Source organism: Solea solea, chromosome 8, assembly GCF_958295425.1.
Source record: "Solea solea chromosome 8, fSolSol10.1, whole genome shotgun sequence".
NCBI lineage: Eukaryota > Metazoa > Chordata > Actinopteri > Pleuronectiformes > Soleidae > Solea > Solea solea.
Window position 1 is genome coordinate 9,196,412 of NC_081141.1, and position 13,207 is coordinate 9,209,618.

The 13,207-nt window shown below is 39.2% G+C and overlaps 1 protein-coding gene across 1 annotated transcript; it reads right to left on the reverse strand.

Moving 5' to 3' along the window:
- Positions 1 to 2,762: 2,762 nt before the first annotated feature.
- Positions 2,763 to 9,561, reverse strand: prdm12b (PR domain containing 12b). Its single transcript, XM_058636098.1, has 6 exons — positions 8,932 to 9,561; positions 7,565 to 7,630; positions 6,839 to 6,963; positions 5,792 to 5,947; positions 4,900 to 5,014; positions 2,763 to 4,414 (listed from the first exon to the last, which is right to left on the reverse strand). The coding sequence occupies exons 1-6, from the start codon at positions 9,209 to 9,211 to the stop codon at positions 3,942 to 3,944; spliced, it is 1,215 nt and encodes a 404-aa protein (XP_058492081.1). The 5' UTR covers positions 9,212 to 9,561; the 3' UTR covers positions 2,763 to 3,941.
- Between the last annotated feature and the right edge of the window lie 3,646 nt (positions 9,562 to 13,207).

The following is a 13,207-nucleotide window of genomic DNA, read 5'->3' on the forward strand; positions in this document are numbered from 1 at the left end:
CAACTCCACTGTCAACAAAGAAACAGGGTTGAGGGGAATTTTTGTGTGTGTGTGTGTGTGTGTGTGTGTCTGTGTGTCTGTATGTGTCTGTGTCCCAAAGGTGAATTTACTCAGCCTGTGTTTTCTGATCTTACTCAACAATGTTGACTCTGAGGTTTTCTGTTATCAGCTCATCACTTATTGACAAATCAGCAAAGCAGACGTTCAGCTTTAGTATGTTCATTGTTTTCTCTTCATTGTTCAATATATTGGACTTCAACTGGAAAACTGTGCAAGTCAAAGCAGACTGAATGTTGAAAGTCACAGTTTGTTGTGCCCACTACAGATGAGATTGTAGAGGTAATCACAGGGTGATGATTTATCTGTGATCAGAGTCATCAGAGTCGTTGACTCATCAAATCTAAGGGGTTCATATTCTTAAATAACAATATAGCTGCATTAGCTGATTGTTTTAGCCTGTAGAGAGAGAGAAACAGAGCAAACTGTAAACACATAAACAACTAGTTAATATTAACATGATTAACCTGATTAACATAAGTAACCAGCTACTTACAGTACATGCATGAGAGCAGGATCAGTTACTGAACATGAAGATGATCACTGAATGTAAACAAAGAGGGATTGGTGGTTTATGACTTATACTGCAGCCAGCCATCAGATGGCAATCTAGATCCACCTTTGGGTTCACGTTTGGGAGCTGTCATGTCATCTGTCTTACTTACAGTCCATGAATCATATTCATGGAATGGAATATCTAAGTGGTACTACTCTGTATAAGGTTTATATTTTCCTTCATCTGGAGGTCACTGAAGGACACAGAATACTAAGACATATGACAACAAATGTTTGCTTTTTTTTGTCTTTCCACGCACTCTTTATGCATGATTATACAGGCGATGGAAAGTACAGGGGATCCTTGAATGTGTGACACTCACATATATGATAAATGATACTTTATTATGGTGTATAGGCTCAAATACAATGTCCTTTATAGAAGTCAACAAAGCACACTTCATATACTGATACACATGTCATATATGACCTTGTACATATACATATATAGAGATAAAGTGACAGCTGGAATACATTCTGGGCATAAAGCACATTTCATGTAAATATTTACATCATTTTCTTGAACAGTTTGGCACTTATTTACATCAAGTGAAAAGGAACAGCTGTCAGCTACAGGGACTCATCACTGCTTTATTTTCATTCTGATTAGTTTGATTATTTCACAACATATTTATACAGAAATCTAATGCCATGCAGGAAAGATACCAGTTACAAAGATTAGAAATTTAGATTCAACATTTTCTAAAATGACAGTGATTTTAACCCAGTTTGGGTCTCAACCATAATTTTAAGAAATACAGACATAAATTAGGAATATTATTAATAATTATATATTTAAATTTTAGGCTATTTTTGTAAGAAGTGCTTCTTCAGAGAAACCTGCTGACTTCCATTTCAACACTGTAAGGACTCCTGCTAACATGTTAGCATCCAAATAACAATCTGAAGCATCTGACGTTTTGTAAGATGATTCTTTTTTTCCATCTTTCCAAAACATACGTTTTGAATATTTGGTGTTTAACACCATGATGATTTGCCACTGTAATTTATGAATGTGCTGTCCGAGCTGCTGTAGTTTGGAACCTGTTATCATATTTGCATGGGAACCAATTCACCACTAACTCCTCGGTGCTCTTTGTGTGTCAGTTGTATGTGTCCTTGCTTCCTCTCTCCTCCAGTGTACTGGAAATACCACATCAGGGTTTACTGTTCCATACCGTACCGTACTGAGCTGAACTGCACTACACTGCGAGGTGTAAACATAAAGATAACTGTCTGTAAGTGCAGATCTTTCAATGCCTTAAATCAGGGGTCTCAAACTCAAACGATCTGGGGGCCACTGAGTGTCTAATTTGGTCAGTAGTTTTGGTCAGTGGGTCCAACCCTTTGAGAAAAAAGACTTATGATGATATTTCAAATCATTTTCAAAATAAAAGTGTTTGTTTTGATATGGAACAATAAATATGACGCAATTGAATCTATTGATGATAATAATAATAATAATAAAGATAAAAATCATACAGAAATCTTATAACTTGGGAGGGAAGAGGAGGCTCCAGGAGGAACGAAAATACAACTGTGTATTCTACGAGGAACTCTTTCATCGAGTAGTGTCATGTATAAATATCCCACCTCCTCATGTGATATGGTGAGAGTAAATGTTCAATAATAATTACTGTACTTAAATAACAGGTACCTGCTTTATTACAAACATGAAAATATTGGCCAGATTGGGATGTGGGTTTTTAGATTGTGATTTACTTAGCACACACACCCATCCAAAAATTAAAAACTCCAATAATTATACTACACTACATCTATGAAAGTTCTTTTTAAATATGTTGGTTCTTAAATAAGTTATTCTATGTGACATTTAGACCAGTCCATTTGACAGCTATACGGCTGTGCCACACACAAGGAAGACATGTGCGTGAAGGATCGAGGAGACGTGAAGGAAATGTGAAGAACCCATAGGTTCCACTGAAGGAGCCTCAGCATTGTGACTATTGTGCTTCCTAGTTTTTTAACACACCCATTACACTTGTAACAGAGGACCGTTAGCATGCAAACTAAAGCGCATCACCATCACACATACGCTGATGATGTATGCTGACATGAACATCTGGAATCACAGGACAACACTGTCTAATCATGCTGTTATATGAAGCATCGTCTCCATGGAAACATTCATTATATTAAGAGACTTTAACCAGCACACACGAGGGCATGTAACTATGTTTTGTGTCTGCATGCATATAATATACCTCCCCGCATGGTGTGAGGTCTACAGTCACTATTTGTTATCACTGATGCAGTGTTCGAATGATGTCACTTGTCATTTGTCGCCTGCTTGTTTGGCGTCTTCTCTGTAAATTATAATTATAACATCCAACGGTGACCAAATTAAATTAAATGGAACTTTCTTCATAATTTAACCTTCATAAGAACAAAATTCAGGGAGGAAATGTTGCTCATGAAAAACTTATTTGAACACTTGAAAATCTCTTTTCTGGTTAAATATAATGCAAGTGTGTTTTAACCATGAACGGCTTTGTATTGATAATCTGTCAAATTCATGCATCAGTAAACCTTATAATCTCAGTCGTACTCTTAATTAATTTAATTAAAATGGACTAAATTAGATGCTAGTTAGCAAACCTAGCTATAACGCTAACATTATCTGACTGTTTTGTTTTGTTTTGTGGAAACTAGCTCAAATTTAACTCAGTGTGACAGCATTACCAGTTCCAACCTCTGAGGCAACTGGAATGCATTGTAACACGTGATATATATAGAGCAGATATATCATTTATTTTGAAATCACCAAAGGTCACTGATAGGAGTGTGATTATTCTCAGAAAGGTCAGCACTGTGTCTGTGTCACTGTCAGTAAACAAGGTAAACTGATGTGACTCTGGTTTAAAGCTCGGGTAGGCATATTCTCTATAAGACAATTGATTGTTGAGTCTCATCTCCAGCAGCCTTACCACTGACGGAGCATGTACATACAGTACTAGCAGAACAGCCAGTAGGAGTGCGCTCGCTCTCTTTCAGACTCTCTTCCAGTTTCTTTCACAGAAGATGGAAACAGCCGGAATAGGAGGTGGAAAAGTGTAGTTCTCTCAGATCAGATTGTTTGTATCATGCATGTCATGCTATTGACAAAAACATGTAGCCCATCCTAGCTTTAAGAGTTGTTGACTTGTTTCAATTTTGTGGTCATTTAGTCTTGATACTGACGACAGGTCTAGGTGGCCAATCAGATCTGAAGGCGAAAGTGGGTACATCTGTCTGGGACCAGGTTCCTGTGTCATTAAGCTCACATTTAAATTAAAGTTACAGTATGTCTGTCTGTCTCCTGCCCCCAATCACAGAACCATGGCTGGTATATGATGAACCAGTGATGCTGGGTGAGGCATGGTGGTCAGCTGTGGTGGATGAGGAGGAGGTGAGTGAGCTGAATGCACTCCTCCTCCAACTCCCACCACTACCACACCTCCCCCCTGGTTCGCAGCATCTCCTGAGGGCCGGTGTCTGGCACTCTTCTGGTGTGCCCGCAGGCCGGCCAGCTGCGAGTATGCCGACTGGCAGACGTGACACTTGTACGGCCGCTCGCCGGTGTGCAGTCGGACATGGTTCCGTAGAGTGGACGACTGGCTGAAGCGGCGGTTACAGAATCGGCAGACGAACGGTTTGTCAAGCGTGTGGATGCGCATGTGGGAGCGCAGGTTGCTGCGGGAGTTGAAGCCGCGGTGGCAGATAACACATCGCATGCGGCCCAGGGAGGAGGATGCAGACGAGGACGAGGAAGAAGAGGAGCCTTCACAGGTCTGGAACTCATCTGTCAAGAGGAGGAGCACAGGGTTACATGGTCAATTCAAACTATGATCTTATTTTTAAATGAGGACTTTGTTTTCACTCTTCATGTGGACTTTGATTTTGTTCACATTGACCTTGTGACAAAATAATCTCACCTCAAGGTAGTTTTACTCGCTGTTCTAGAACTTCTCTTGAAATGAAACAGCAAACTTATTCTAAACATCTGTTTGACTTTGTGTCCCTGGTGGCAGCCATGTTTTCAGTGACAGTGTGCCTCCATGTCTCAGGGTGGTTCTCAGCACAGAAGGTGCACACAGAGCAGTCAGCACTGACTGTTTGTTAGTGCCTCATGAAATCACACTTCAAGAAACATATTCCTATGGAGTCTTGTCTCAATCTTCTAATAACCGTCTTTTCTAAACGTTAGGCAAGAGCCAATGAAACATCAGTCTCTATCTCTGTTTATGTTTCACATGTGCTTACAGAACAAGAATAAACAATCATTACCAGTCTTGGTCTTCTTGGTCTGGTCTTCATCTCCTCCAGGAATCCCAGGGATTCCCAGGAAGGTGTTGTGGGAGTTTCCGTACCAGACGAGCAGCTCCTGGTCCGGAGGGATCGTCTGGCAAAGAGAAAGACAAAGGTTAAACATCTGTTGACCTCATAATCACCAAGCTTCAGGAAATGTCCTTCAACCAAGACAACAAACTTACTGTCAATCTATAACTGATAATCTGAATGTCTATTTGAATATAGCTGGATTTTACAGGCCATCCATGTGCCAGGAGAGGGTAACACAGACATCACATTAAATCATATAATCTCTTCATCCTCCATTGATGATTTCATGTACTCATTGTAATTAGAGGGAAATCAGTCCACTGATTCAATTATATATATATATACTGTATATATATATATATATATATATATACATATACAGTATATATATATTCACTTACTTATATTTACTTGAATTCTTAACTCATTTATCTTCATTTATCGTTTTCCTGAAAATGATTTTCATTATTTTTGTCTCTGGCTTGTCTTAATATTCTGAACACATTTTGAATTGGATTTCATATTTGCTTGATTTGATTTTGCTGCCTTGTATTATAATAATAATAACAATAACATTTATTATTATTATTATTATTATTGTTGTTATTATTATTATTATAATAAGATTATATTATTATTATTATTATAAGAAGAAGAAGAAGAATAGGTACAGTTTGTTGATTATATTTCTCCACTTTACTAAACTTGGGTTGTTATTTCAGTTTAGCATAATTAGACCTTGGAATTTCTTTGGAGGATCTGAACTTCTTTCTCAACAACACGGTCTGTGGTTACTAATGGAATAGGCTGGTGGTGAAAAGGTGATGCATTAACTGACCTCCACTGCTTTGTAGAAGATGCTGCTGCCGATCTGAACCACCTCCAGGTTCTGTTCCTGCTCGTTCCTTGCACATTTAATGTACGTCATCCAGCTCCTCTGGTCCTCCTGACTGGCATCGACGAAATACCTGACAGTCCCGTCCTCATTAAACACCTGAGGACAAGGAAAAAAAGATGTAATTCCTATGACATTATGTCTGTCTGCTTGATAACTAACACTAAATACTGGCAATAAACAATCCCTTCAGATTGTCTGCAAGTTATTTGTAATGTTTTACACCACATTTAAAGTTGCTTTACTTAATTATTGCTTTGTTTCTTTTTCTTTGACCTCCACAGTCATTTGCTCGTGGGGTGTGTCGTTCATGTTTGGGGGGTAGTGGTGTCGAGGTTAACAAACAAAAGTTGTGTTGTTGCTGTGAAGTCACTTGGACTGATAAGGGAAGGGGAATTTACAGAAGACACTGACTGGACCGTGAAGCCAGGGACCTGTATCTGTCAAAAAATACAGGTTACAAATGGATTTGGATCTGTATGAAATCACCAGTGCAGGGTGGAGCAGTGATTGGGCCTTCTGTCTCCGTTGTGCGCAGCAGACAAATTCTTTTTTTTTCTGCTGCACCACGTAACACGGTAAACTATTGAAACAAAGGGCTGCGAAAATGTAATTAACAGTAAGGTAACAATAAAAGATGGAGTAACGATGGACCAGCAACAACGTAAACAACAACTCAGTTAGCCCCAAACATGGCCAACACGCCCATGATGCAATGCGGTGTACACGATACCATTCCCTATTGTGACCTGCCAAAAGTCTGCCATGAAAATAACCCTTAATCTGGCTATGGGTTAGGATTAGGTCTATAGCAGTCAGTGGAACAGAAAATTATTTACAAGTTGTCAGCATGCTCACTAGCTATTAGTCAGTTTGCCAGTCAGTTGTAATGGGTAGTTAGAGTATTATTATGCACATTTAGTTTGTAAACTGAAAACAATTAAAAACATGAAGTCTCCTGTATATAAATAGAAAAGCAATAATATTCACCTCCCACATGAGATTGTTGTTCTTGTACAGGTCAACGTGCTCAGGTGAGATGAGGCGTCCAGTAAATGGTCCCATCTCTGTTCCTGCTTTAATCCAAGTTTTAGAGAAAATACCCAAACCTTCACCTGTACATCGAGAATACAACAAATAAAACAACACAGTAGTGTTAGTGAAGGAAGAATTACACTCGCTGCTCACATATCTGTGCATTTAACTACACACAAGTATCAAAAAGTATGAAAAATACAGAAAGACTATATATATATATATATATATATATATATATATATATATATATACATATATATATAATGTAATATATCCGGATGTCAGGTAGACGCTATTGAAATGTTTGACACTAAATCTGCACCTATAATGTTGGCTGGAATGTAGGACAGTTATTCTTTAAAATGTATCAGTGGAATTATTGTATAATTCACATTTATCCATTTATGTGCAACAGGTGTACACTGTGTTTCAGAGGAAATGTCCAATATTTAAAATCAGAGTTTGGATGACATTTACTCTTTAATTATTGTATTATTGAATTGCTGAATTATTCAGTGTATATAGAACATAGTTTAGTTGCATCTTATACAATTAATAACATGGCACTATTATGAGCTGAAGTTAAAGCACTTGATTTGAAGTGAATACAAGCAGATTTATTTTTAAATTTTATTTATCATTGTCATGCTCTATAAAATCAGAAAGAAGATATGTTACCTGGGACTGAGCTCTGGGCGATGATCACCTCACTGGGTAAAACCAGACTGGACAACTTCTGCACCTCTGCTCACAAACACAGAGATGATGCTTTAGTTTATTCGATTTGTCTTCTTTTTTGCCCTCATTATATTCTGTTCAGATTCACAGTGAAAAAACTGCAGCACTTTTTTTGAAAACAGAACATGCAAGTTAACACACACATGGACTGAAATCTAAATTCATGACCAGTTAGAGGAAAGGTGTGAGGGATCTTATTACTAGAATAACAAAATAAACAAATAAATAAGTTAAAAACATAATAAACCGAGTGAAATAACAGTAACAAATGAAGAGAAAGAAGGAAAAAGGAAAAAACACCCTCTTTTCTCCTTTATGTCACAACCGTTTTCACGCTCCGGACCCAAGCGTGAAACGGGCTTTGACATGAATGAGAAAAGAGATTGTAATGGAGATAAAAAGGTGCAGGGGATAATCCGAATTAAATACCAAAGAAGAAGAAAAGCAAAAACTCATAAATGCCACGAGGAGAGGGCGAGCCAAGTTCACATTCCTGCGCAGCGAAGTCAACGGGAAAAAGAAATCCGTTTTTTAAATTAAACGGGCGCGTGGGGAACCTGGGTTCGAGCTGTCGCCGCATTCTCTGAAATTGTTTCGAACGAATTTTCTCAAAAAACAAATCGAATTTTACATCAAAAATTAGTTATTATTTAAATTTGAGAAAAACATGAGCATTGATCATTGATTGATAGATAAACTCACGATCGATTAATTAATTAATTAATTAGTTTGATTACATTATATATATCAATTATATTGATGATTCAGTTTAAATTGGTTTTGTTGCGTCTCGGTGGCGGCGCGTAGGTGGTGGAACTTTCCGATTTAACAATGTTCCAACTATTTGATCAGTTATTGATATATCTGACAATTAAATGAAACCAGGTTATGACTAAATTTTACACATTAAAAAGTTAAATTCGTTTTCTACAACAGGTTACGCAGCGAGTGTGTAAATTGATAATATGAGTAGATGAAAAAGGATTTGCTGTTTTAATTTTGTTTCAATCAGGTAAATCAGGTAAACTTTGGTTCAGTCTGCACAAATAATCAAATCCAACAATTAACAGAAACATCTATGAAAATGGCGGAAGGAAAACAGATGACATTAAAAAAATGATTTTATAAATTAAGGGTTATGAAATTAATCCGTTGTTGCCGATAACATTGATGCTTACAAAAGTCAATATTTTAATTAACGCACTCGTTAAATAAGAATGATGATCGTGATAATGCGGTTTTAAATAAATATATAAAATAATAAATAATAAACTGTAATTTCTGGCTGATGAGATGTTGTAACTCACCTCCGGAAAAGGACTGCGCGAGCACCTCGGCGGTGAACGCGGTCTTGGGGCTCGCGCTCGGGGCGGTGCGTTCCTCGTGCTGCAGGTGATGCTGCTGCTGCAGGTGCGGCTGCTGCTGCTGATGGTGGTGCTGATGCTGCTCGCCCAGCACGTGCCTCCAGCGACCGTACAGGAAGCTGTGCAGGATGTCCGAGGTGATGATGTCGGCCAGCGAAAGCGGCTGCTGCGGCTTGAAGCCCGGCTTCAGGGCCAGCGAGGTGCCGGGCAACACGGAGCCCATGGCGGGAGGAGGCTGAGGAGGAGGCCGGTGTAAGAGGAGCGGAGGAGAAGAGTCCTCCGAAAAATGATTTCAAATTTTAAATCAAAAATCCTTGAGGATAAAATAATCAAAACGAGTGTTTCCTGTTATTTTCTCTTATCAGAAATAAAGTTAATCAAGTTAATGTTTCTTATTTGTTTAAGAAGAAACATTAAACGTGACAATAAAAAGGTAAATGTTAATAAAAATGTGTCGATACAAGTTAAGAGGAGTGAGACAAATAAACCTGCTGCTGGTCACAGAGTTTCTGTAATGAGCTGTCATCACCTCTCCCAACATTTCTATAAGAGAGGGGGTGAGGAGGGGGAGACAGAGGGAGGGGATCTATATAGACTGTCTGTAATGAGCTGTTATCACCTCCTCCAACATTTCTATAAAGAGAGGGTGAGGGGGTGAGGAGGAGGAGGAGGAGAAGAGAGAGAGAGAGAGAGAGAGAGCTACGTGCTGTTGGCGCCGGTCTGCAGCTCGTGACTCAAAGGAAACACTCAATTAGGACTTAATGAGAAAACAACAACATAACCGACCTGAGAACAGCAGTTGGAGACCTGACCCCGCCCCCTACAGAGGGGGAGCAAAGACCCACATCTGTGATTTAAATAATCACTGACTGACATGTTAGAGATCTGTTTCAGGTCTCAGGTGCACGTGGACCTGGTCTCCTTACAGGAAATATCGTATCTGTCCAGGTCTGACTCAGCAAACGATTTTCCCTGCAGTCAGACAAACTGGACTATCAGGTCAGGCCTCTCTGATATGAAACTTCACCCAAGTTTGTGCAGAAAAACAAAACCGCAGCAGTGAACAGCAGCTGTGTATCAGTGCTGACACCATCACAGTGTTACCATGCTGTGACTTTATTAATGCTGCTGTACATTCATCACTGCACTACTTTCAGTGACTTTACTCACGTAAAGTCAGTTAATATGCACATTACCTGTATTATCACTATGATGCATGTCTACATTAGTATCATCACTGCACTATAATGTGCAGTGACATTACTGGAACATTATCGGTGTTACATACAGTGACTGAAGTTATCATGCAGTGGCAGAATCGCTGCATTGATCCAATAACCTGTGCTGTACTTCAGCCTGAGATTGTTCATCACACCTGTGGAGATACGTCTCAATCAGTCACCACCTTGTCCTCCTGCAGTGATGGTCTCAGGTTTGCTTCTGGTCCTGGTCTCCAAAGGAGGAACCGTTTTATGTCCTGCAGCATCAGAACACGTTTGTGTGAATGTGTGCAGTCACGAGGATCACCACACACACCTGTGTTCACTTCAAGTCTGTGCATCACAGATCTGATCTGATTTTTTTATTCTTTCGTAATAAAAGGTGACTTTAATTGGAGCAGCGCTGGAATGTGAGGAGAAGGAGGAGGAGGAGGAGGAGAGAGGAGAGAGAGGAGGAGGAGGTGCAGCAGCAGCAGCAGCAGCAGTGTGAGTGACAGAGCAGGAAAACAGATTACGGAACAGATTATCAAGACAATAGTTGCCTCTATCACCCCAAAACCTCCACCACCGCCACCGCCACCGCCCGTCCTCCTCCTCCCCCTCACCTCCACCCCCTCCTGTCGTCTCTCTACAGGATTATTATTCTCTCTTTCACTCTGATCTGTATTTATGAGCTTTTAAACATTTATTGTCGACACTCGTGAGGCAACACGCACACACACACACACACACACACACCGAGAGAGACAGTGTGAGAGAGAGAGACAGACAGAGAGTTGAAATAACTATGAAATATGATTCTCACGTATACAGTAAAACTTTTCATCAAGAACCTGTTAAAATAAACTGAAATAAAGAAATAAAGAAAGAAAGAAAGAAAGAAAGAAGGAAATAAATAAATAAATAAATAATTAATATCTACATATATAGTTATTTGGTGCTATGTTTTATTTCTTTTTAATTGGCAAATGTCACGTTTCACCTGTACAAATGTGATAAATACATTAAATGTCCCTATGAAATAAATGTGGAGAGGTTGAATTTCTTTATTTCTTTTTTTGTTTTTTAAAGCAACAACTATATATTGAAATCTAAATATATGTGTGTATTTTTCCTCCTCGGTAAAGGTTTACTTTACTTTCCCCCAGTCTCGGCTACAGTCTCGGCTACAGAAGCTCAGAGCGGCTCGATGGTTCCTGCAGGCGGCTCTTAGCTCCTCTCCCGCCGCCGGGTTTCCTGGAGCTCCGTACGTAACAGGTCCATGGCTGCGCGCTTTTGTCCCGAGACAGAAAAGAGAAAGAAAGGGGAGAAAATCCGGGAATAATGGCACATTTTCAAATGTTTTTTCAATTGATTTGACTCAATGAAGGTGGAGTTTTTTTTTCTTTCTTCCTTTCTTTCTTTATGAAGAGAGTTTGGCTGCAGCCGCTATACGCACGCGGGCCGAGCGGGAGTTTATTAATGGAGAGCTAGGTTTTTATTGAAGGAGGATACGCTTTAATGAGCTTTTTACAACAAAAAGCCCCCAGTGAGTGTGTCTCGGTGTCCTCTCCGCCTTTATACCCTCTCTGCGCAGCCAATAAGAAACCACTTTGGCCCCGAAAAGACGACGGGAAATCGTCAGGCGGAGGGAGCGGCAGGTGACTGGCACGCGTAAAGACAAGAGGAGAAAGAGTTCGGTGGATGATCCGAGGATGGAGATGAGGTGAAAGCACAAGTGTGAAGGGGGAGGAGGAGGTGGTGGTGGTGGGAATGAGCCCAAATGGCTCACTAATATTGTTCCGCTAACGCGATTAAGCGCTGCACCGCGGCCTCATTAGTATTCATGCGGGCCGGGCAGACGCTAATAATCCTCCTTTAAAAGGCCTTTAATAATCATCAGCTGCCCGGGAATCAAAATCAAACGCTCCGTATTCTCCTCCTCATTGTTGTTATTCAAGGTTTTTATTTTCAGCAGCTTTCTCACCGCTCTTCATCATCATCTTCTTCTTCATCAGCTCCATAATGTTCAGCCTCATAAACACCTCACGTTTTTATAAACGTTATTTTATATCGAGTTATTATAAGAGTTAAGAATGAAAAATAGCGTTTTGATTTAGTTTATCAGACATGTTTAGTATTTCCACTTACATTTACAGAAACTAAAGTGTACATGTGAGAGAGAGGTTTAAGGAGACACAGGTGGTTTATTCTAAAACACGTGATACATTTCTTTTATCTTTATTATTAAAGATATGATTGGATGTGTGGATTTATATTATTGCTATCGTGAGCTATTGTTCAATGCTGTATAGTGTGGTTGCTGACCAGTGGTTCATGAGCAGCTGTTACTTCGAAACAACCACATTCAAGTTCAAGCAAAACTATTTTGCTATTTAGTTTATTCCAAAAAAAAGAACAGAAACCTGAATATTAGATAAAAACAGGTTCTGTGTGCGTGGTTTGAATTGTAAATATATATGTTTTTCTATCTCTTTCTTTAAATCAGACTGTGAATAAAACCAGAACAGAAGTTTTAAATTATATTTTAATTAAACTTCAATTATTTCTTTGTTATAACAATGCTTATACTGTTGGAAAGGCTGTTTATTTCCTTATTAAATGGTGCCACATTTGTGAAAAACCTGCATTTATGGGATGAGCAGCAGAATTGAGTCAGAGGGAGCCATGGGAACCCACAGGCAATGGATTCTGCTTATGTAGTGATCACTTCGTATCAGACACAGAATCTAATGCTAACTAACTTCAATGTTGTGTTTATTTTACATTATTCTTATTCTGATGTCTAAGTGTTCTCCAGAGAAGAATGAGGTCAACAGTTGAATATTTTTACGGTTTCTGCAGGTTTAGTATAACATCCACTCCAGCTGTTTCCATACTTGTGAAAAGCAAGGTGGGGCATTGTGATGGTCAGTTATATTCAATCTGTCAATTTCTGTGATATATTGTTTGACATCCGTGGATCTAAAGTGCACAGTGAACTCTGACAGCTTGAAACC

Bases quoted from the DNA above. Each gene is read 5' to 3' on its own strand.
- prdm12b (XM_058636098.1), bottom strand. From the start codon at position 9,211: ATGGGCTCCGTGTTGCCCGGCACCTCGCTGGCCCTGAAGCCGGGCTTC. The intron at 7,631-8,931 runs GTGAGTTACAAC...GTTTGTGAGCAG, and splicing joins CGCGCAGTCCTTTTCCGGAG to AGGTGCAGAAGTTGTCCAGT. The intron at 4,415-4,899 runs GTAATGATTGTT...TCCTCTTGACAG, and splicing joins GACCAAGAAGACCAAGACTG to ATGAGTTCCAGACCTGTGAA.